This window comes from Salvia hispanica, chromosome 4 (genome assembly GCF_023119035.1).
Source record: "Salvia hispanica cultivar TCC Black 2014 chromosome 4, UniMelb_Shisp_WGS_1.0, whole genome shotgun sequence".
Lineage (NCBI taxonomy): Eukaryota > Viridiplantae > Streptophyta > Magnoliopsida > Lamiales > Lamiaceae > Salvia > Salvia hispanica.
This window is the reverse complement of record NC_062968.1, coordinates 15754427-15776116: the sequence shown is the minus strand read 5'-3', so window position 1 is coordinate 15776116 and position 21690 is coordinate 15754427. Positions and strand designations below refer to the sequence as shown.

At 33.7% G+C, this 21690-nt stretch overlaps 1 protein-coding gene and 1 long non-coding RNA gene across 2 annotated transcripts; one reads left to right on the top strand and one right to left on the bottom strand.

The window, feature by feature from the left end:
• Nucleotides 1-3906: 3906 nt before the first annotated feature.
• On the bottom strand, nucleotides 3907-11202 carry LOC125222751 (carotenoid 9,10(9',10')-cleavage dioxygenase 1-like). Its single transcript, XM_048125536.1, has 14 exons — nucleotides 10906-11202; nucleotides 9690-9760; nucleotides 9524-9538; nucleotides 8672-8783; nucleotides 7425-7524; nucleotides 7117-7179; nucleotides 6855-6965; nucleotides 6578-6762; nucleotides 5964-6102; nucleotides 5500-5617; nucleotides 5327-5428; nucleotides 4674-4925; nucleotides 4359-4470; nucleotides 3907-4083 (listed from the first exon to the last, which is right to left on the bottom strand). Exons 1-14 carry the CDS (start codon nucleotides 11131-11133, stop codon nucleotides 4054-4056), a joined length of 1638 nt encoding a protein of 545 aa, XP_047981493.1. The 5' UTR covers nucleotides 11134-11202; the 3' UTR covers nucleotides 3907-4053.
• Nucleotides 11203-13492: 2290 nt separating this feature from the next.
• Nucleotides 13493-15613, top strand: LOC125218282. Its single transcript, XR_007175926.1, has 2 exons — nucleotides 13493-13851; nucleotides 15380-15613. It is a non-coding gene; the product is annotated as an uncharacterized LOC125218282 (long non-coding RNA).
• Nucleotides 15614-21690: the final 6077 nt, after the last annotated feature.

Genomic DNA, 21690 nt, shown 5'->3' with positions numbered 1-21690 from the left:
GGAGTAGCATGCAACATATTTTAAGATTATAATTTAAAAATATAAAGTTAGCTTTCCCAAGAAGCTTTGGACCATTATAAATAACACTCAATAAAATTGAATAGAATGTCATTTGAGTGATGCTGAGTAATCGAGATTGGATGTCATTTGAGTAGTGATGGAGATTAAGTTGCCGACCTCACCACCGACCGATGAGTACCTCCGCAGCGGCGGAGCCATCGTGACTGGCTGCCGAGCCACTGCATCTCCTTGTCCAACCCCACACAAATTAGAGAAATAAAAGAGAGAAATAGAGGTATCACAAGCTGCGGTCAATTCACACGAGCGATATGGAATTAACTTCTCAAAGCGTGTTTGATAGAAAGAGATAGATCGGATTTTCTCGATTGACAAATGAAGAATGGGTACGGGAGTTTATATAGCCGCGAAGATTTCTAGGAGGTTCGATATGTTATCGTGGTGAGAGATTTCTGCTGAGGTCCACCGAAGACTTGGATGGTTCTTGGCCAGTTAATAGAAACATGGAGTAAAAGAGGAAAATTGAAGGAATCAAGAGAAAATGGCGTGAAACTGAAATGGAGAGTTCAAAGGTGAAATTTTGGAGAAGATGAGTCGCGCCGCCCTATTTTGGGTTGTAGTAAACCCAGATTCATTTTTATTAGTTTTACATTAAGTTTTATGTTTTATACTGCTTCTCACACCGTGTTTTTTGCGAATCTATATCTAAAGTAATAAAGTCATCCAAAAAATTCTAAATTAGACTACTTTAAACATTTGTGTACAACATATTGATATTGAAAAAATATAATTTAGAGATATCTATACGCACAGTTTTTGCTTTGTCGCCTAATTTGTTGAATCTACAAAATACTTTTGAGAATGTCATGAGACAAGATAAACTATAAACTGCTCCATTAAAGAAAATAATATTGTCTATTAAATAATACGCATAAAAATGTGGAAGTGTTACTGTTGTACAAAATGCTTTTCAGTTTTCAACTATGCAAAAAAATAAATCAATTTGCTAAAAGAATGATTTGGATCACCCTAGCATTTCCTGCCGTGGCATTTTATAAGCAGGGGATCCCAACCTGTTTTCTTATGGCAAGTTTTAGTTATTATTAAAAATATTTTTAAATTAAATATTCTGAAATAAGGACAAATTAGTTGACATTTTATTAAATTTTATTTTATTTAACGGAATGAGTCGTGCCTGAACTTTTGTAGCCTTTTCATATCTTTAGCAAAATGAATATATGGAAAGAAAAATCTCAACTTTAGTTTGAAGGAAATTAGAGATGCATTGTGGTTTGATATTTTATATAATTCTATTTATTTAATGTATAATATACTCATGCTAAATTATTTGCATCCATATATTTAAGATATTTTGATCCATAAAATTATTAATTTTTCCAAAAATATGCTACTCCGTTTTTCTCCATATGTTTTCTCATAGTTGAGGTGAAACTTTTTCGACACGAAGTTTAAGAAAGAAATGTTAAGTGTGTTAAATAAATAGATAAAAGAAGTAAGAAAAAGAAAATGTAGAGAGAATAAAGTAAAAAGTTAAAGTTAATAAAGTAGAGATAATAAAGTAAGAAAGAAGTGAATAAAGTAAAGATAATAAAGTAAGAAAGAGAAAAAAGTTACTATCCCCTCCGTCCCGACTAAGATGACACATTTTTTAGCCGGCACGGGAGTTTAGGAGTTATTGATTAATGTATTTAATTAGAGGGAGTAAAGGTGGGTGTAAGTATTAAAATATAGAAATAAAGAAAGATGAATATTTAAATAGGAGTGAGAAAAAGTGGTTGAGTGTATTAATTGGAGAAAAAAAAGTTACCAAAAAATGAAATGTGTCATCTTAGTTGGAACAAACTAAAAAGGAAAACGTGTCATCTTAAGTGGATAGAGGGAGTACTCCCTCCGTCCCAAGGAAGATGACCCCTTCCTTGGGCGGCACGGGATTTTATGCATTTTTATTTTGTGTGTAAAGTGGAGAGAGGAAAGCAGGAGAGAGAGAATAAAGTAGAGATAAAAGTGTTTCCAATTTTAGTAATGGGTCATCTTGATTGGGACAAACCAAAAAGGAAAGTGAGTCATCTTTAGTGGGACGGAGGGAGTACTATATATGGAATTGACTCAACTATGAGGGAACTTCTCGAAATGGGAAAATGACTCAACTATGATGAACGGAGGGAGTACAAAAGTGGTGTGAAAAGCATAAACTGTGGCATAGCTTATTTGTTTTACCAGCCCAATCCGCTTTTAAAATATTCTGGCAAAATTCGATCTACGTGGACAATTGTAAGGTATGCATCTGCACCAAAAATTTAAAATCTTACTCTCTCCGTCTATGAAATATTGTCCAAGTTTGACTCGCCACGGGATTTAAGAAATGTGGAGAAAAGTGAGTTGAATAAGTTAGTGGAATGGTGACCCCACATTTATATTAGTTTTATAATAGAATGTGAGTGTAAAGAGTTGCGAAAAGTGGGGTTCATTTACCAAAATAGACAAAAAGCAAAGTGGGCAACTTTGCACGGACGGACCAAAATGACAAAACTGGACAACATTTCACGGGCGGAGGGAGTACGATGTTATGTCCTTCCTAGCTTTTTCGATAAATCTAAGAATTTGACTAACAAATCGTACTTTGAATCGGCTAATATACGATTTTGTTTTTTAAATGTTTTAATTTTAACCATGTGATTTTACACATCATATGCTATGTGGAGAGAAGTAACAACAACTATGATTAAAAATGTTACGTAATCCATCTAGATCCACCTTCTGACATGTCGTGAGAAAAATAAACGCCTAAATTTGTGATTTCTATTAGTACCAATTTTATAGTTCATGGGTAATTTTACGTAATCCATCTGGGACGCAAGGAGCAAAATTTTGGAAAGAGTGGGTGTGTATTAAAAGGAGAGAAAAAGAGAGGGTGTAAGTAGGGATAAAGATAGTTGAATATTTAATTGAAAAGACAAAAAAATGGTTGGGTGAATTAACTGGAGAGAGAAATTACCAAAAAGAGAAATGTGTCATCTTAGTTGGCACAAACTAAAAAAGAAAGTGTATCTTCTTAGTTGGGACAGAGAAAGTATTCTTAAATTGTATTTTGTTTAATTCAATAACATTCATTCTCATAAAGTCGTTTTACTAAATATAAAATGTTTCAGAGTGGGTTGAGAGAAAGTATATTTCTCTTTTTGTTATTGTTTATTTGTTTATAATGTTTTTAGTTGTTTATAATTGTATGAATGCTTATTTTAATTAATACATATATAAACATAATTATATTTTCTTTATCTTTATTATTTAAAAATCTTATGTCCCGTGCATAGCACGGGTGATAACACTAGTTCTTCATACGTTTCAGTCCATGTCCATCTATATCTAAAAAAGAGAAATAAATTAAATATTCTATTGAATAAATAAAATAGAAATGTCATTCATGAATTTGATGATATTTTCATCTAAAAAATTCAAAACAATAATAAAGTAACTCAAACAATGCTAAATCAAAACTTTATGAATCTCAGATAATATTTTAGATGTAATGGCCCAAAAATGATATACGTCGCAAACAAAAAAAAAATGTTTGTAATTGGTGAAACTGTCGTTGATAAACCAACAAAGTTAAATATGGCTGAGTTGAAAAAAATTATTCGTAATATCAAAAGGCATAATCAATTTAGCACTAGAGAAATCAAATACCTAGCGTCACAGTTTGTTTCTAAATATTTGATAATAATATTGAGCTAATGATGCATGATTCATTTTCTGCCATTTATTTCTTTCATCTTTGGCATCAGCGTAGGTCCACATGCTTCATTTTATAAGTTCTCATAAAACAATTTCGTTTCATTATATAAAACTGTAGGAATCATAAAAAACTGAAGAAAGTTGTATAAAACTGTAGTATTAATAAGAAGTAATTGGTCTTTAATTTGGGAGAAGAAAGCAATAGAGAATTATAGTAAATGACTGGCCGTACATAAATAATATACTTCTTCCACTCCCATATCTGTCGTTCCAGTCTCATCAAATCTTTGCCTGTTCTTGAAGTTGTTCCTGTTCAAAGGATTCTCAACTTCAGTTGATGCAATGGATAATCATAATCACAGGAAGAAAAACAGTCCGAATTTGCAAAAAGAAAAGTACTGTTAACTGACTTAAAAAATCCTAGTTTCTTCTCTCATCCATAAGAAGTGAAAGAAAAGCTACTATGTTCAATTTTGAGCTTTAAAAACAGTGATCTACTTATTAATAGCATGCGTTTGAACTCGGCTACTATTGGCATTCTTATGTTAACATTGTACTCTTTTTCAAAGAAAGGATGCACCAACCTCGTTCACGAAGAAGGCATGGAAACCGTATGGAACCCTTTTCGGAAGTTCAACTACAGCAACAGGATCGGGTGACATTGTCTTTGCATCAATTACATTCACTGCTGATTTCCTGAGGATCATAAGCAACCAAGGATTTAGTCAGGTTTGCCCATGTGAATCATTATTAAGATACTCAAATATAAAAATAAACCAAGACAAGGTGATGACAATAACAATACTAATCCTAAAGACTAATCTGAATAGTTCGGTCACTTGTATGATGATACAGAAACATGGTAACTTCTTCCGATTATGAAGTGGAAGAGAGCGTACCCGGTGTTTTCATCATGCACAAAGAAAATCAAGTAGCCATCATCTTCTTCGGATGCAGTCCCAGGCTTCCGAGGGACAAAGACAGCTTCTGATCCAAATCTTCCAGGTCCGAGATCAAAGAGACCACTAACATTCCCTCCAACTTCAATCTTTTCCTTTCCAGTCTCCGGTTCAGCATGTAAATCAAACTTGACTATTCCAGTTACCTTAGCAATACTGTCCAGTACTGTCCCATACACATAACGTTGTTTCCTGCATCCATAAAAAACTTTTCATTCCCCTGACAGAAAAGAATGAAAACCTTTTGATAAGCACCTAAACTAGGACTGATTTACATAATATCTGGAGAATATCCAATGGTAAGTGTGACACACATAAAACCTACCGATTTTATAGCATTATAAATATTGATAAAAAGGAGGAATCTTATCAGTATAGATAAGAAGGATTCTTATCTTATACATCAAATAAATAAAAACTGGACATACTAAACAAACCTTAAAAAAAACTTGAAATAGGAACCGATATTATAGGTACGTCAAAAATTAGTAAGAATACACACTTTAAATATTACCAGTAAAAGAATTGATTTAATTACAATTTTATCTTCCAAAATCCAAAGTAGTTTTATTTAAGTTTATAAACATTTTTACCTGCCAGTATAGCTTTCGTTTATCCTGGGAAAATCAACGGCTGACTCAGATAGCTTTTTTTGAGTAGCCAGACCATTTTTAAGATTGAATCTCATCTCATACCTGAAAAAAATATAGTATCACCTATGTTATAAAGTGAGATGAGAGTATACATGTATCAGTATGGATCTTACAGTTCATTTGTGAAATTCTCAAGCTTTTCTTTTACAGCGCCATTGACCATGTCAAGATCAGGATTTTGAAGTCGGCAAGTGATCAGAACAACTTCATCTCCTTCCTCCCAAGCATTTGCTGATAAAAAATTTACACATTATTTGTCTAAATTTGAAGCCTGAAAACTCCAACAAGAACATAGTCTCCCTCTATTTAGTGAGGAAGTTTAGAAAATGCATCTTGCTCCAACAAGAAAAGTAAAAGCAGCTTCAAGTAAATCTGAGGCTCTATTAGAGATTCATGATAAGTCATCAAGAGATCAGCAGAGTTTATAATTGATTATGACTAAGCTTACTTTCATTTCCTTGATTCTGTCTCAAAATATGAAGATAAGTGTTCAACATTTGTGGAACTTTCTGCTAGAAATAACTGAGGTACAGCCAAACTTGCAAATCTAAGGCATATAAGGGTTTGAGTTGCTCACCATTATGAAATATGAAGCAATTTGGAAGCTCAAACCACCTGATTAGCATCTCATTTGTTGCATATCGAGGAAGAACTCCAAAACGGGCTTTCTTAGTAGGATCAAAAGAATAAACGAACTTCTTGTCCTTCACCATCTCCTGCAAGCATGATAATTTCGAGTTTAGGCGGCTTGACCAACATGCAGCCTCAGTAGTTAATATACAAAAGTTCAGGTCAGAAATATAATTATACTAATAAAGGTTTACTCTTTTTTTGAGTTGGGTGAAGGAGAGGTTCACCACTTGGGTGTCCCCAGAGGAATATTACTAATTCATATAAAAATGATGGAATGCTTAAGCTTCCATTTTGCAATAGGACGACTAATGCAGATTTTAGTTCTTATCAAGGAAAATTTGAAAAAGCACGTGTCTGATGTAGGGTTGTATACATATTATGTTCACATAAACAGTTCAATTAAGTTTCTGTTTGTTGCGTGAAAAGTGAAATAACAGAGAGAAAAGCTCAGGGCCCACATGTAACATGTACAAGCACATTATGCCAGACTAGAAAATGGTACATGTAAATAAATGTAAGCAATAGCAGTGAACTAACATTGTTGAGTAAGCACTGTACCTTTGGTCTGAAACACAGGGGCAGATCCATAAAAATCGCATAGTTTTCAGTAATGGCAAAATCATGCATCATAACTGACTCTGGAATAGTTATTGGCACTGGATCCTGCATCACACCTTCCTTCGATACGACTCTGTATGTGACATATGGTGGCTTTTGAGAATAGCCGAAGGTAAACATTTCTCCTGTAAGAAAATACTGAATCAGAGAAACTTAAATAAACCAGGTGATTGATTACTTCTACTGCAGTATGCAACTGGATATCAATTAACCTTACCTGTAAATGGGTCAACTTTAGGATGAGCAGTAAAAGAATGCGACAGTTTTTTGTCGTAATCCAGTAAGCCAATCGTTTCCAGATCCCCATCTTCCAAAACTTTGATGGCATCTGAATTGTGAATAGAAAAAATCTATTTTAAGGAGGTCCACATGCTTTAAGTAGAATTTACAGTAATGGACGCTTAGAACAAATAAAATTGAAGCCTTCAGAAAGGTGCATACTTCTCGAACTAAGACGGGAGAAAGAAAGAAAAGCTTACAAGGTTTATCCCCCTCACTAAGCGCCAAAAGCTTCCCATGATGATATACCATAGCTGTATTAGCTGAAAGAGAACCCCCACAATGGTCAACCACAGCCATGCATACATGAAAGGGAGATCAGCATTTCTGATGCTAATGAAAATATTATGTTACCAAGAAATATAGAAACAATCTCAATGCAAGAGATGTATAAAATAGTTGTGTATTTCACTTACATAATCAGTGATAAACCTGTTATATACTCTATATAAAGAAAAGAAAAAATAGAGAGAGCCAGAGACAGTAGATAAAAAGGAGTGCAACCCACCTGTACTATTTCCATAGGTAAAATCCAGTACTTTGAGTTTTGTTCTCAGCATTACCAAGTTAACCATGAGAAGTCCGAAAAATCCTTTCAGGTCACCAATCTGCAGAACCAGTTTGAAATTGTTAGGCAGCAAAAAATAAAGCATGTAGCATATTAGGGAGGAAAACACCCATGTTTCCTCATCTAAAATCAGAAGAACAGAAAGCATAGCAGAAGATGTTGGTTAAACATCCCAATTACTTTTAACTGTGTGCCATTTCTCTCGAGAAATTCCTTTTCATGATTGTCTCTTACACATTCACGCGGTTTAATGGATGGTATTTTAAGATTTTCTCTAGTAAAACAACTCAGTGCTGCCCCACACATGTCTATATTAAAAGAAGGCATCTTTTAAGTACGTAGATGTGCAAGTATGGCTCAAGTTTTCAAAGATGAATTGCAATGATGTATAACTTTTTGTAGGACTCAGCTCCATTTTAACTTGTTTGAATGGACATAAGGCAGTTCAGCTTTATAGTCCTTAGACACATAGAGGAGAAACTGTTGTGATTATCATGCAGGACATAGATTACTACCAGTAGATCAAACATAAGCTCCTGTTTATAAGGATGTATCTCAATTCTGAAACCCTAATAAAATCCATTATTTTATCAAAAAAATGGGTCCAGATAGTATTTAAATCTGGAATCCACATACTCGTATGATTTTCCCATATAGCAATCATCCAAAATTATCTTCAGGCAGTGTACAAAAATGTTAATGTGTAAATAATCTCTTCTGTGCGAACAGGTTAATAGAAAAGGCTGAGACTTTAACATTGTATAAAATATAACACACATACTATATTCAACTTATTTGAGCATTTACATGAAATAATGATTTCCTTTTACTAACCCATACATATGGGGGCAATAACATATTTATGATTATGTCCTGGGGAACAGTCCTAGTACTCTAGTTTTATTGAGTTGTCTACTAGCTGCAATGACTCTGCTCCAAAGTCTCATTATAACAAGAGTAGGTCTAACTAGAAGAATTGGACAGAAGTTGGTTAGCAGAATTGATACTTTATAGAAAGGCAAACAGGTTGGTTTGCAGAAGATATAGATCACACAGAGTTAAATCCATTAAATAGCTGATTAGTCTTATGGTCTCTTCACCTTACAAGTTTAAATTCCAGTGCACGGAAAAAAGAGGAGACAGAAATTGGTTCAAAACATTGGACATTATATTACGAGTGAACATACCTTCATGAATTTTGATCCACCAAAAAATTCTTCTTGTTTAAGTCGTGACGTCTTCACAAAGCGGGAGACATAGGTTGCTTTCCCATTTTTGATGCGCATACCATGAATCATTCTGCAAAAAGTATGATTCATATAAACCATAGTCGAAAAGAGTTTCAGCCATGAGAGGTAGAATATGCTATAAAGAATTGGAGAATTGGATCTTTCACAAAGCATATATGGATATCTCATGAATAAGATGCAAATGCATGAAACCACACGCAAGCAATGCAAAACATCATAGGAATAAGTATTCATCATTGAATAGCGATCATACATTTTCAGGAAATAGATGGTAATACCACTCTTGTGGTATGTTTTTACCCCATAATAGACCTGATTAAAAACTGTTCCATTAAATGGAACTTTTATGAAACTCATTCATACAAGAGATTTCTTACAAACCAATGCATGGACAGTGCTTACGCTGATCATATCATATTGCTCCAAAGTTACCTCACTTGGACTAAATGTATATTTATCTCTCAGAAACAATTATTAAGCTCCACTTATGCAATTTTCATCTACAAAGAAGTAAATCAAACCAAATTTCCCTAAGCCACACAATTATAAACATCTAGCCCAACACAATCTCTGCATCACTGAAAAAGAAAAGAAAATATATAAACGATAACTTTGCCAAAATTACTCAACCAAAATGAATTCCCATCTCGTGTTCTATACTAATAAAAATGAATGCTTTATTTGGAAAGATGAAAGAAGCACGGGAGCATAGTAGACAGTCATCCTATGATAAAAGTATAGAGAAAGAGCTAGGCATCCTAAATTCGATTGAGGATTTGAAAGACGCACCCATCTCCATCAAACCTGTAAAAAAGAAGTAGAGAAGGATAAAGATACTGCTTAATACACTATATTAACTGGAATGGTTCATACATCACAGTTAACTAGTTCAAATTCAAAATATGTTCAAGCTATAAATCATAAACATATGCCTTTGACAAAGAAAAGTTATTACCAGTGATATCCAGCAACTGGAGCAAACCTCGGATTGGGGCCAACCCTCACAAACTCACCATTGAGGCATTCCTGCAATAGGCAAAATTATGATTATTAAACTATATCGTCCAGGAACATAAGTGAAAAGGTATTACTTCATGTATATAAATTGACACAAAACATTATGATATCACACAGCAGAATCTTGTGTCTGTGGTCTCTGAATGGGAACCACCCAAACAAAAAAAAATTATGCATAGTTAAAGCCTACAACCGAACAGTACAAATGAACCAATTTTAATATCTCTGTCATCAAACCAAACCAAACCAAACCAAATTATATTTTCAATCCCATAGTGATCTTTGACTAGTTGCATACTACCTTCGTTCCCTCATAGCTGAGTCACTTCTTTTTGGCACTCGTTCATAAATATAAATAGTTAAAGTGAAGAAAGAGTAAAGTAGAGAAAATAATGTGATAAAAGTCTCTCTACATTATTCTCTCTCACTTCAATTTTTCTCGACTTTAGCTATTTATTACATATGATTTTCCTAAAACGAGTGCAAAAACTTAGCTACGAGGGAACGGAGGGAGTAAATGTATAATTCAGTTTTTAACAGTTTGTCATTTAATAATTTGGTTCATTTGGGTTGCCACAATGGAATCAAAACCAGATTCTGTTAAGTTTTCAGAAAACCGCTCGGTTCTTTGCTTGCGCGAGTATTTTGGTATCAGTGACAATTGCTACTACTATAGTTTAGACTAATGAAATGGGGAGATATTCATTTAGTTCGACGCCCTTTGTGCCTCTCAATCTCTCAGTTGTTTTATATCGAACGTTGTGGATTTTGATAGAGAGAAGGGTTGAAAAATAGCGAAAAATGTGTTTAAAGCAGTCAATCTTTAAAAAATTGAGAAAAATACAAAAGGAGAATATAGACTTTTATGGTTGAGACGATGCTGGTCATATTTTAATGTTCTCAATCTCCAGAAAAAAACAATACAGTGACGGAACATTCCATTCCATTCCACAATAGCCACAAAATTCGCATAATTCAACTGCTCCAAAATCCGAAATAGTAACAAAACTATATTATTAATAAACAAAAAAAACAGGCACCTAGAAGCTAACGATAGTTAAAACCGGAGCAAAATCAGTCACTAAAAACGCCGCAAAAACTCACAGAATTTCGCAATTCCGAAACAGAAGAAGATAACAGCAGAAAAACAATACCGGGAGATGGCCCTGGACTGGGAGATCGGTGAGCGGCGGCGTCTCGTCGACGGGGCCAAAGTTGCCGGCGAGGTAGTGAAGAGGCTGCTTGGAGTCATGCATCATCTTGACGAAGGCCCATTCGAGCCAATCGATGGCCTTGGAGGCAAGGCCCTTGCTAGGCTTGGGCTTGACCACCACAACGCCAGCGCCAGTCCTCTCCAAGTCGTCGCTTTCCTGTGCGCCCATTTCGGCCAATGAATAATCGAGGTTTGTGAGCAGCGTGATGAGGGTATGGGGATTAGATATAGAGGAAGAAGAGTGCGTGGGAGTAAATGTGGTGAGTGTGATTTGATGCGTCGCAATTGCTGAGGTGATCCTCCGTTGCCACGTGTCCGCTTTTGCTTCTACAAATGATTCGCATTTTTCTATTTTCTATTTTCTGCTCACCTAACGTTTTGTTTTCATCTCTTCAATTTTTAACAACGAACCGTTTTCTTTTTTTAATTCGTGATTACTTTATATTCTCTTGACGGAGTTTAAGAATAGCATCTAAATTTTGTGGAAAATAAAGTAAAAGATAAAATTAATATTTGTCGAAAATGAAAATGACTCAATTATCGTGAAACATCTTGAAATAGAAAAAATGGCTCTATTAACATGGAACGGAGAGAGTAATACAAATTTCGTACTCCCTCCGTCCATTAAAATATGTGCACTTATCATTTTAGATTGTCCTACAAAAATATGTGCATTTAATTTTTGGATTGTTATAATTTGATAACGTAGGTCGGTCCCACTATCCACGAACACTACTATAACTATCATTCTCCCCTCTCTTTCTTATTTTACCATACCATTTTCCCCATCTCTCTTACTTTACTAATTTTATCTTAATTCTTGTGACATACATATTGCCCATAATTTTATAGGACGGATATATTAATCAGTTAACAGTAATGTCACTACTACTATAGATAATTATCTGTACACAAAATACAATAAATTTAAATTTTATACTCTCTCCAACCCAAAACCCCAAACACTAAACACATTTTTTAGTCGGCACGAGATTTTAGTAGTTGTTGGTTAATGAGTTTAATTTATTAAATGGAGAGAGAAAGAGAATTGAATAGTCCTAGTATTTAATTATAAAAAGAAAAAGTGATTGGGAGTATTAATTATAGAGAAAAATTTCTAAAAATAGAAATATGTCATCTTATTTGAGACAAACTTAGTGTGTCATCTTAAATGGGACGAAGAGAGTAATATTTACTCTCTCCGTCCCATGATAGGAGTCGCTCTTATTGTGGGCACGAGTTTTAAGAAATATAAAGAATAATAAGGTGAAAATAGCTAGTGGAATATGAGACCTATTTTTTTTATTAGTTTTATAATTAAATGTAAGGGCATATTCACTTCGAACTAATTCTATTCCTACGATTTGGAAGAAGTAATTGTTCCAAGAATTAAGTCATAATTGACCACATATATAATTATGTTCCCCCTTGTTTAGTATACTAGAACTAGCCCAAGAATTGGCCTAAATATTATATAAAATAAAGACTTTGACTTAATAGAATTATGGATTGACAAATTTATCTCTCCAAGTGGAAAGGTGGAACGGTGAAAAGGGCAAAATGTGGGGCAAATGTGTAAAACCAAGTTAATTTCTTGGTGCACTTTTCAATGCTCTTCCAAATCTGACCTATTTTTCAAGATTCCAATTCTTCCTCAATTAGCATGAATAGTGCGGACCCCACCTCAATTGTAAGACCCCCAACAATTAAATTAGTGGAAAGTAAACACCACTATTCCCCTAATTAGACCAAGAAATTCTTACAAAGTGAACACGCTCTAAGTGAAGTTAGTTAGTAGAATGTGGGACCTACTTACCATTTTTAAAAATGAAGTGTGACCCTTATTATGGGCAAAATGACAAAGTGTGACTCTTATTGTGTCAGCATTTTATCGACTAACTCATCCTCAGCCCATCTCAATTTTAACGCCACTATTTTCATAAGTCATTTTAATTGCTGGTGTAGTGATGCTTATCAAATAAACCAAACATATTTTATTGAAATATAAAACATTCTATAATTAAATTTTTTAAAGGGAAACTTGCCTAAAAAGTCATAAACTTTGGGGAAAGTTTGGTTTTTCCCACAAACTATAAAAGTTGCGCCTAAAGTCACAAACTTTATCGGATCGTGCAAATTTCTCAAACTACCGACCTGACGACATATTTCCGTTAAAAACTTATCCCACGTGGCATGTGGTCGTAATTTTCAAAATTAAAATTTGAATCATACGGCGCGAATTTAGTTACAGAACAAGGCGCCCTTTCACCTTTCACGGCGGCAACCTTTCACCTGTCACGGCGCCGATTCATGGAAGCACCAAAAGCTAAAGAATCCGTATAATATCCTAAACCTTATAATTTTAGAAGTTAGAATTAGAAATTTGAAATTAGATGTTAGTTAGTGATTTTATATCTATATACTTTTGTTAGAAATAAAAGAAATAGAGATAGAAAGAATTAGAAAGGAAAAAGAGAAAATAAGATAAAGAAAAAGAAGAAAGAAAAAGAAAAATAGTTGAGGTGGAAGGGAAGTGATACGTGTTTGTTGGTGGAAAATGGGAAAGAAAAATAAAGTTAAGAATTAGAAAATAGAATTGTTATCTTTTCCTCACCTTCTCTCCCTCTTTACGTTACTCCCTCCTTCACTGTAAGAATTGCACAGCTCTCATACTCCCTCCGTTCAGCCACCATGCCTCCACCGTGACAATTCCGGCCACTCCACCATGGAACATGTAGCACACACCACTAACCCCAAGTCCTAATTTTGATTAGCTCTTCTCAATTTCAGAAATTGAGTTGTCAAATCCACTTCCAAAATAGTTGGTTAGACTCCTCCATGACCTCCTTAAGCATGCTTCTAAGCATAGTAGTGATGTTAATTTGAGGTGATTCTTGTTGGAGTCGAAATTAGGGTTCTTTAATTTGGGGGTTTTGTTGTTTTGATGCTTTTGTGTAATTTGGCTTTTGAATTTTGTAATAGGAAGTATGTTATGATATTTAAGCATGTAAGTGATAGGAAAAATCTGATTTTAGGGATGATAGTTGATTACAAGTTATTGATATGGATTTAAGATAGTCACTTGCTAATTTTTATATTACATGGTGTTGGGGGTGCTTGGTTATGAAGTTAAATGTTGTTTGTTGATATATGTGCAAGCTGAAAATTTGATAAAAGGATAGAGTGAAAGAGCTTTGGGTGTTTGTGGATATCAAAAATAGTTTGGTTAAAGTTTTATTCTCAAAATGTTAAATTTTTTAATTTAATTTTAAAATAAAGTTGTTGTCCCATATTCTCAAAATTTATTTGGTTTGGTTTACAGAGAAAAATGGAATTTTGAGGCTTATATTTTTGGGACAGCCGTGTTTAGCTCTTTTTTTTCGTAGTTATTGAATAGTATTATCAAATTATTTTGCTTCCTTTTGGTATAAGTATAGTTAGAAATGTGTTAGCTTCCATATATGTTTTATTTGGCTTAATTGGTGAAGAAGGAAAGAATATGGAAAGTGAAATAAATATATGTGATGATTTGATTTACTTGTGTTTCAAGTGTGTATTTATAAATTGTACTCCCTCCGTTCCACTATAATAGAGGCGTTTCGTTTTGAGCACTCATTTTGAAAAAATAATAATAAATAGTTAAAGTGGAGAAAGAGTAAAGTGAGAGAAAGAATATTCTAGATAAGACTCTTCACTACATTATTCTCTTTCTTACTTTACTCTCTCTCCACTCTAACTATTTATTATCATTTTCTCAAAACGATAGCTCAAAGCGAAACGCCTCTATTACTGTGAAACGGAGGGAGTATATGTGATTGTTTGAAAAATTAGGTGAACCAAGTGCAAGCACCAGCGATAGGGGAAAAGGGCAGATCCATGGTTGATTAAGCAAGTAATAGGTTTTTTGTTGACGTGTACAGATAGTGTACGCGTAATTTTGGAGTTCAATCCCCTTAACTTCAATACATATTGTTGCGTTTTATGTGTTTTATCTGCTGATCCAATAAAGCTTAAGTATGATGACATGAATTGTATAACTCAATGATAGGAATGGGATATTGAAAGGTAAGAGGTTGGAATTATGTTTTGAAATTGTGGATTTATATGGTAGATGATACGTAAGGTGATTTAAAAGTATATATATATGTATATTGAACAACGTGAAAATAGATATGAGAAGTATGTGTTTCGCCCCATTGCTTGAGTGAGTCACAGGGTATAGTTGGCATGCCATAGGACAAACTATAATAGACTTTGAAATGAAAATTGAACAGATATTGCGTAGCATTCCAAGTTATAATTTGATATTCTGTGTAAGTGATATCGATTGAAATCTTTCGAGATTGATTTTTGGAATGCGTTTACACTACGAGCTTGTTGAAGCTCACCCCCCTTTCTTCTCCCTCCTCCTGCAGAGTTTAGAAGCGAGTGATCTCGCTCGTGGGCAGCTGCACGTATCAAGTCACTACCCTCCTTTTTGCTGGTACAGTTGGAGTTCTCACGTGGCATGCTTAGGCTAACTTTTGATTGTATATAGTTGGTTTGGAGATGTAAGGTTATGTAACCTTCTTTTGCTAATGGGATTGTAAATAATTGTCGAAGCATGTTTTCGTTATTTTGTTATGCATAGTAGTAAATGGTTGTGCTAACAGGTTTAGTTACTTATATAATAGTGTTGTATGTTGAGAGTTTGCAAAAAGAAAAAAAAAGTTATACATGTTAAATAGACAATTTTAGTTTATCGATCGTACCGAGATGTGACACCACTTATTTGGTTAAAACTAACCGAGTAAGGGGTGTTACAATCCGTATCCGGGGAAGCTTCAATTCCCAACGTACCGGTAATTTGTTAATCTATACGCCAAACATCTTAGAACCATATGGAAAACTGTTTGTCATTGTTTTTTATGAGAATTCTGCCCAATTTGATCTGAAATTGAATCTTCTTTATGGGAATTGAAGCTTATGGGAATTCAATACATTTAGCTTTCGTTATGAAAATCTTTGTCACTGAATTCTGCCCAATGTTTGTCATTTTTCTGCTCTAAGACTATGTTTGATTAACTTTGCCCACTGTTTGTCAGTTACTATTGATTTTCTCTCCCCAATTTGCGAAACTTGATTATCAATTGAATCTTCTTTATGGAATTGAAGCTTATGGAAATTTAATACATTTAGCTTTCGTTGTGAAAATCTTTGTCACTGAATTATGCCCAATGTTTGTCATTTTTCTGCTCTAAGAAAATGCTTGATTAACTTTGCCCACTGTTTGTCAGTTACTATTGATTTTCTCCCCTAATTTGCGAAACTTGATTGTCACATGCTTAGGCGAATTATCACTAATTTACTCTTGGTATTTCGTTCACTTGGTGTTGTTTACAGGATTCGTCGTATACATGGACACACGAAAGCATGTTAAAGGATGATAGTAAAAGTAGATACATTACCACTTGGCTCTGGAAGAAAGTGAATTCAAAACATATTATAGAAGTGCTCGAATTGGTTGGTGGACTGGATGAAGTGAAAGAAGGTCCATTTGGGTACTTGCTACAAATTGATTCGAAAAAAAAGTTCTCACAGTCGGTCTTGGATGCCCTGATCTATCGACAGATAAAAAGTCCTAAAATCCCTCGACACGAGCTTTGGTTTCAGATATCTGGCCAACAAGTGAAGTTTACGGCTAGAGAGTATGCCCTCATCACAGGGCTCAGCTTTGGGGAAACCCAATCACTGCCGAACTTCAAGATTCCTACTTTACCTGAAAGTAGTGTTTTTCTTAAACTCTTGAAGATGTCAAAGGGTAAAAAGTTATAGGACTGGAAGATTTGTTAGAAGCCTTCTTGAAGCAAGAGTTATGTGAGGTTGAAAATTATGTGAAAGCAACAAATCTGCTTATTTGCTACGGTTGCATCCTGTGCCGAGAGGATTGCACGATCGAGGATTGGGCATTGGCCTTGGTTGAAGATCCAATGGCATGGTCTCATTTTCCATGGGGATCTTACTCCTTCCAGATGATTGAGGATTACATAAAAGACGCTGAACCGAAAGAAGGTGTAAACACATACCGTTTGTATGGTCCCTTTTGGGCAATTCAGTTTTGGGCTTTAGAGACCTTTCCTAGTCTCCATCGTTTTACTGGAAATAAAGTCAGCGATACCAAACTTCCGAGATGTTTGAGGTGGGAACAGACTGCACGGAGCTGCCCATATGGTTCATATGGATCTTTATTTGATCAGACAGACGTAAGTTTTATGATATTGCATGCTTAAATTTATTACATAAATTTATGATATTGGCTAATATTACATTGAAAAAGGGACCTAGTTAGGTCAAAAGAATCGACAATGAGTTGATCAGCAATCTGCATCTTGACATTAGCCGTACTATAAACTTTATGTTTTTTTACCCAAACTACCGACCTGTCGACATATTTACGACCTTACCACATAAACGTTATGTTTTTTTACTGAATCTTCTTTATTACACGTCGATAATTTCATCCCTAAACCGTTTGTTGACGATTTCACTCTTGTCGATTACGTTTTCCGTCGATTGAATTAGGGTTGCGCTTTCGAAATCAGCCAAAAAGAGGTTATATAACCAGAGTTTAGGGTTAAGCCAGAAATTTTGCCAAGTAGTGGACGAGATTTCCGGTACACTTGATCATCCTCTAAATGGACCGTGGCCTGCTCTTTAATGTTGACAAAATATTTAGTGTTGATAAAACAACGGAATATGTAACCGAATATAACGAATATTACAGAAAATATTATATCGTATCAGAAGTTTCATTATAATAAATTATGTTACACCGAACTTGCGGTATAGGTAATATCATTACTTACCATATCAATATTCCGGTATATTGTACCGAACTTTGGTATAAAAAACACTTTCCCAAAAAAATGGTATCTCTCACAAACTTAAAAGTTGTGGGAAATACCATGAACTTTGAGAGATTTGCAGATTTCCGATGAAATAAATTTTCCGCCAAGTTTAAGTGACGTGGCTCGCCGAATATCCTACACACAACCTCCGTAAATAGGACAAAATGCATATTTTTAAAATAGCAAGGCGCTATCGTTCGAATCCTAACTACAAAATCATATTCCCAAAAATCAATGAACTTGGATGGAAAATTCATCTAATAGGAAATCCGCACGTCTATCAAAGTTAATGGTATTTCCCACAACTTTTAAAGTTCGTGGGAAATACCAAATATTGGGAAAAGTTCATGATTTTTAAGGTTATTATCACTTAAAAATTCAACTATTTTTTTTACGTACTCCACCTAACTACTCTTCCTAAAATCATGTGCACTCAAGATTGTAATTCCTCTGTCCCTGGAAATTTATCACATTTCATTTTCTGCACTCGTTTTAGAAAAATGATAATAAATAATTAAAGTGGGAAAAGAGTAAAGTAAGAGAAAGAATAATACTCCCTCCATCCCCAAAGAGTATGAACTTTGGATTTGGTTTGGATTTGGCACAAATTTTAATGCATTATTAGTAAAGTAAGAGAGAGACATACAGAAAGTTTTTTAAGTATTGTTAGTGGAAACATATAACACCTGCAATACAAGTATCCCTAGAGTTGGTGACCCAAATCTCCCATTCTCCCAAAGAAGCTATAATCAGTATGACCATCATTTTTGCTACTTATAATTGGTCTGGTTTGTCATTCTTACTATCATGATAATCATATACAAAGCTCATCTTAATGATTTCTTCACTACTTAATTCTTTAGAGAAAAAATTGAGCTAAGAAATCAAAACTAAATGAGTGACAAAAAGGAAACATGAAAATCCGCAAACGAATAAACCTCTAGAAACATCTTGCATAAAATGTTAAATTTGATTGGTAATCGGGTCATAGTCTCATAGAGAACTCGATGCTCAAATAGGAAAATATATAGACTAAAAGTCGCATTTTTATAAATTCTGTAAAGTGGACTTAAACAAGCCACGGATAAAGGAGCGCCCACTATTTGGGTAATTTGAGCTCAAGTACGTAGAGATCAAATGCTGAAGAATAACGAAAGAGCATCACCCATAACCACAGCATGTGACATTCCTAACCCGAAACTTGCATTATTTTGCATATTATCATATTATATTGTCATTGCATGTTACAATGACATTTATACTACAAAGATGTGAAGTGTGTCATAGAGATTATATATATATTTTTTTGATCGACTCGGTATAATCGAATATATAGGTAGTTTTAATCCACGAGAATTTTAAATAGAAGGGCGTAAATACTATAGAATTAAAATAGTGTATATGTATAGCATAATTATTAAAATATGTGTGCATGTGTATATAGTACTAGTACTTACGTACTTATATATATATATATAATATATATGCATGCATTAGGATAGAAAGTTACATCTATTAAACAAATAGTTTATGTACATTTTGTTAGCATAATATACTATATTCTTATATTATTATACACGTTGGTGTCGTCGCATAATTAGCAAAAGACATGACACTTGTATTATGACACTCATTTTAATTAGTATGAGTCGGCTGTATTATGACACTCATTTTAATTAGTATGAGTCGGCAAATTAGCCGACGTACAAATATATATAGTTTATCATTTGGAAAAAAAAGAAGAAGAAGAAAGGGTTTGAGAGAGTTTAGAGGAAAAAATTAACAAAAGTAAATAGAAGAGTTTCAGATCGAAAATTATAAATCTTGAATCGGAATCAGAAGCTCAATAAGATAGACTAAATTGTCACATCAATCACATATCCATATCATATTCCACTCAATAATTCCAATTTAATATACTATTTATTGCAGCAAGCATATATCCCCATCATCATAATTAAACACATATCATATCAGTATCACATCGTATAATTCAAATATTCACTCCAATTTAACACATAGCAATTAATCACATAAAATATGTAAAATTAAAAGTGTGATTTATACACACCTGTTTATGATAGATAAACTTATTGAGCTTCTGATTCCGATTCAAGATTTATAATTTTCGATCTGAAACTCTTCTATTTACTTTTGTTCATTTTTTCCTCTAAACTCTCTCAAACCCTTTCTTCTTCTTCTTTTTCCAAATGATAAACTATATATATTTGTACGTTGGCTAATTTGCCGACTCGTACTAATTAAAATGAGTGTCATAATACAAATGTCATGTCTTTTGCTAATTATGCGACACGACACCTAAGTGTATAATAATATAAGAATATAGTACATTATGCTAACAAAATGTACATAAACTATTTGTTTAATAGATGTAACTTTCTATCCTAATGCATGTGTAACGTTTATAATATTGCTGTCTAACGTGTTGGATATTGCTGTGTAACGTTTATAATATTGCTGTATAAGCGTTGTCACGTTGTCATATTAAGAGGGGTTGTCATTTTAACACAAACCTATATATATATATATAAGTACGTAAGTACTAGTACTATATACACATGCACACATATTTTAATAATTATGCTATACATATACACTATTTTAATTCTATAGTATTTACACCCTTCTATTTAAAATTCTCGTGAATTAAAACTACCTATATATTCGATTATACCGAGTCGATCAAAAAAATATATATATAATCTCTATGACACACTTCACATCTTTGTAATATAAATGTCACTGTAACATGCAATGACAATATAATATGATAATATGCAAAATAATGCAAGTTTCGGGTTAGGGATGTCACAATCAATGCTTCGAATCTCAACCCACAATTTTTCATAGAGCATCATCAAAACACAACAAAATGATGGTAACGGTAAATAAAATGTCTTGCTAAAGGAATATATGGAGTACTATATTAGAGATATACTCCCGCCATCTACGAATAAAAGTCCTATTTTTTTCGGTGTGGTTAAGAAAAGTGGGTGGAAAAAAATTAGTGAAATATGAGTCTCACTTATATATACTATGTTTTATAATGAATTATGAGTGAAATTAGTTAGTGGAATGTGGAGCCTTATACCATTTATAGTAAAAGTGAATCGAGACTACTATTTGCGGATGAATCCAAAATGAAAAAACGGAACTCCTATTCGCGAAAAGAGAATACTAATTAACTAATTATCTTGCCAAATCAGGTCCTGTGTGGAAAAGAAACTCCAATATTTTCGTTCATTTGGAGGCAGCTGAAATGCTGTGAAAGCAAAGAGTCGATATTATAAACTATAAGGTGACAACACAAAATCAGCTCAAAATGATAGCTTACTGCATGAATAATCATATGGAAAATTCTAACATAATATTACAACATATAGACTAAATGCATTATATTTTGTGTGGCAACTTATAAGAGATACTAGAAAAGGAGAAAAAAAGATGGACTAGGACCGATCAGCTTAAAAATCTTCATGCATCTGAATCTGCTTGAACTACATCAGGTTCCTCCTTAACCAAACTCGCATAATTAAAAATTTAAAATAGTCAGCTACTCCCTCCGTCTCCTAAATTTTTGTCGCATTTTTCCATTTCTATCCGTCCCACAAAATTTGTCACATTTCACTTTTTACCATTTTTTATAGTGGACTCATATTCAATGACTCATTTCAACTCACATTTTATTATAAAACTAATATATAAAAGAAGATCCATTCTTTACTAACTTTTCAACTCACTTTCCATTAATTTTTTTAAATTTGTGCCCAATCAAAATGTGATAAAATTTAAAGGACGGAAGGAGTATTTTGTTTACC

What these genes read in the sequence shown, in the direction of transcription:
- LOC125222751 (XM_048125536.1), bottom strand. Translation starts at nt 11,133, where the DNA reads ATGGGCGCACAGGAAAGCGACGACTTGGAGAGGACTGGCGCTGGCGTT. An exon ending in GTGGATCAAAATTCATGAAG is followed by an intron (nt 7,525 to 8,671) that starts GTATGTTCACTC and finishes CTGGTTCTGCAG; the next exon opens with ATTGGTGACCTGAAAGGATT. An exon ending in AACGAAAGCTATACTGGCAG is followed by an intron (nt 4,926 to 5,326) that starts GTAAAAATGTTT and finishes TTATGGATGCAG; the next exon opens with GAAACAACGTTATGTGTATG.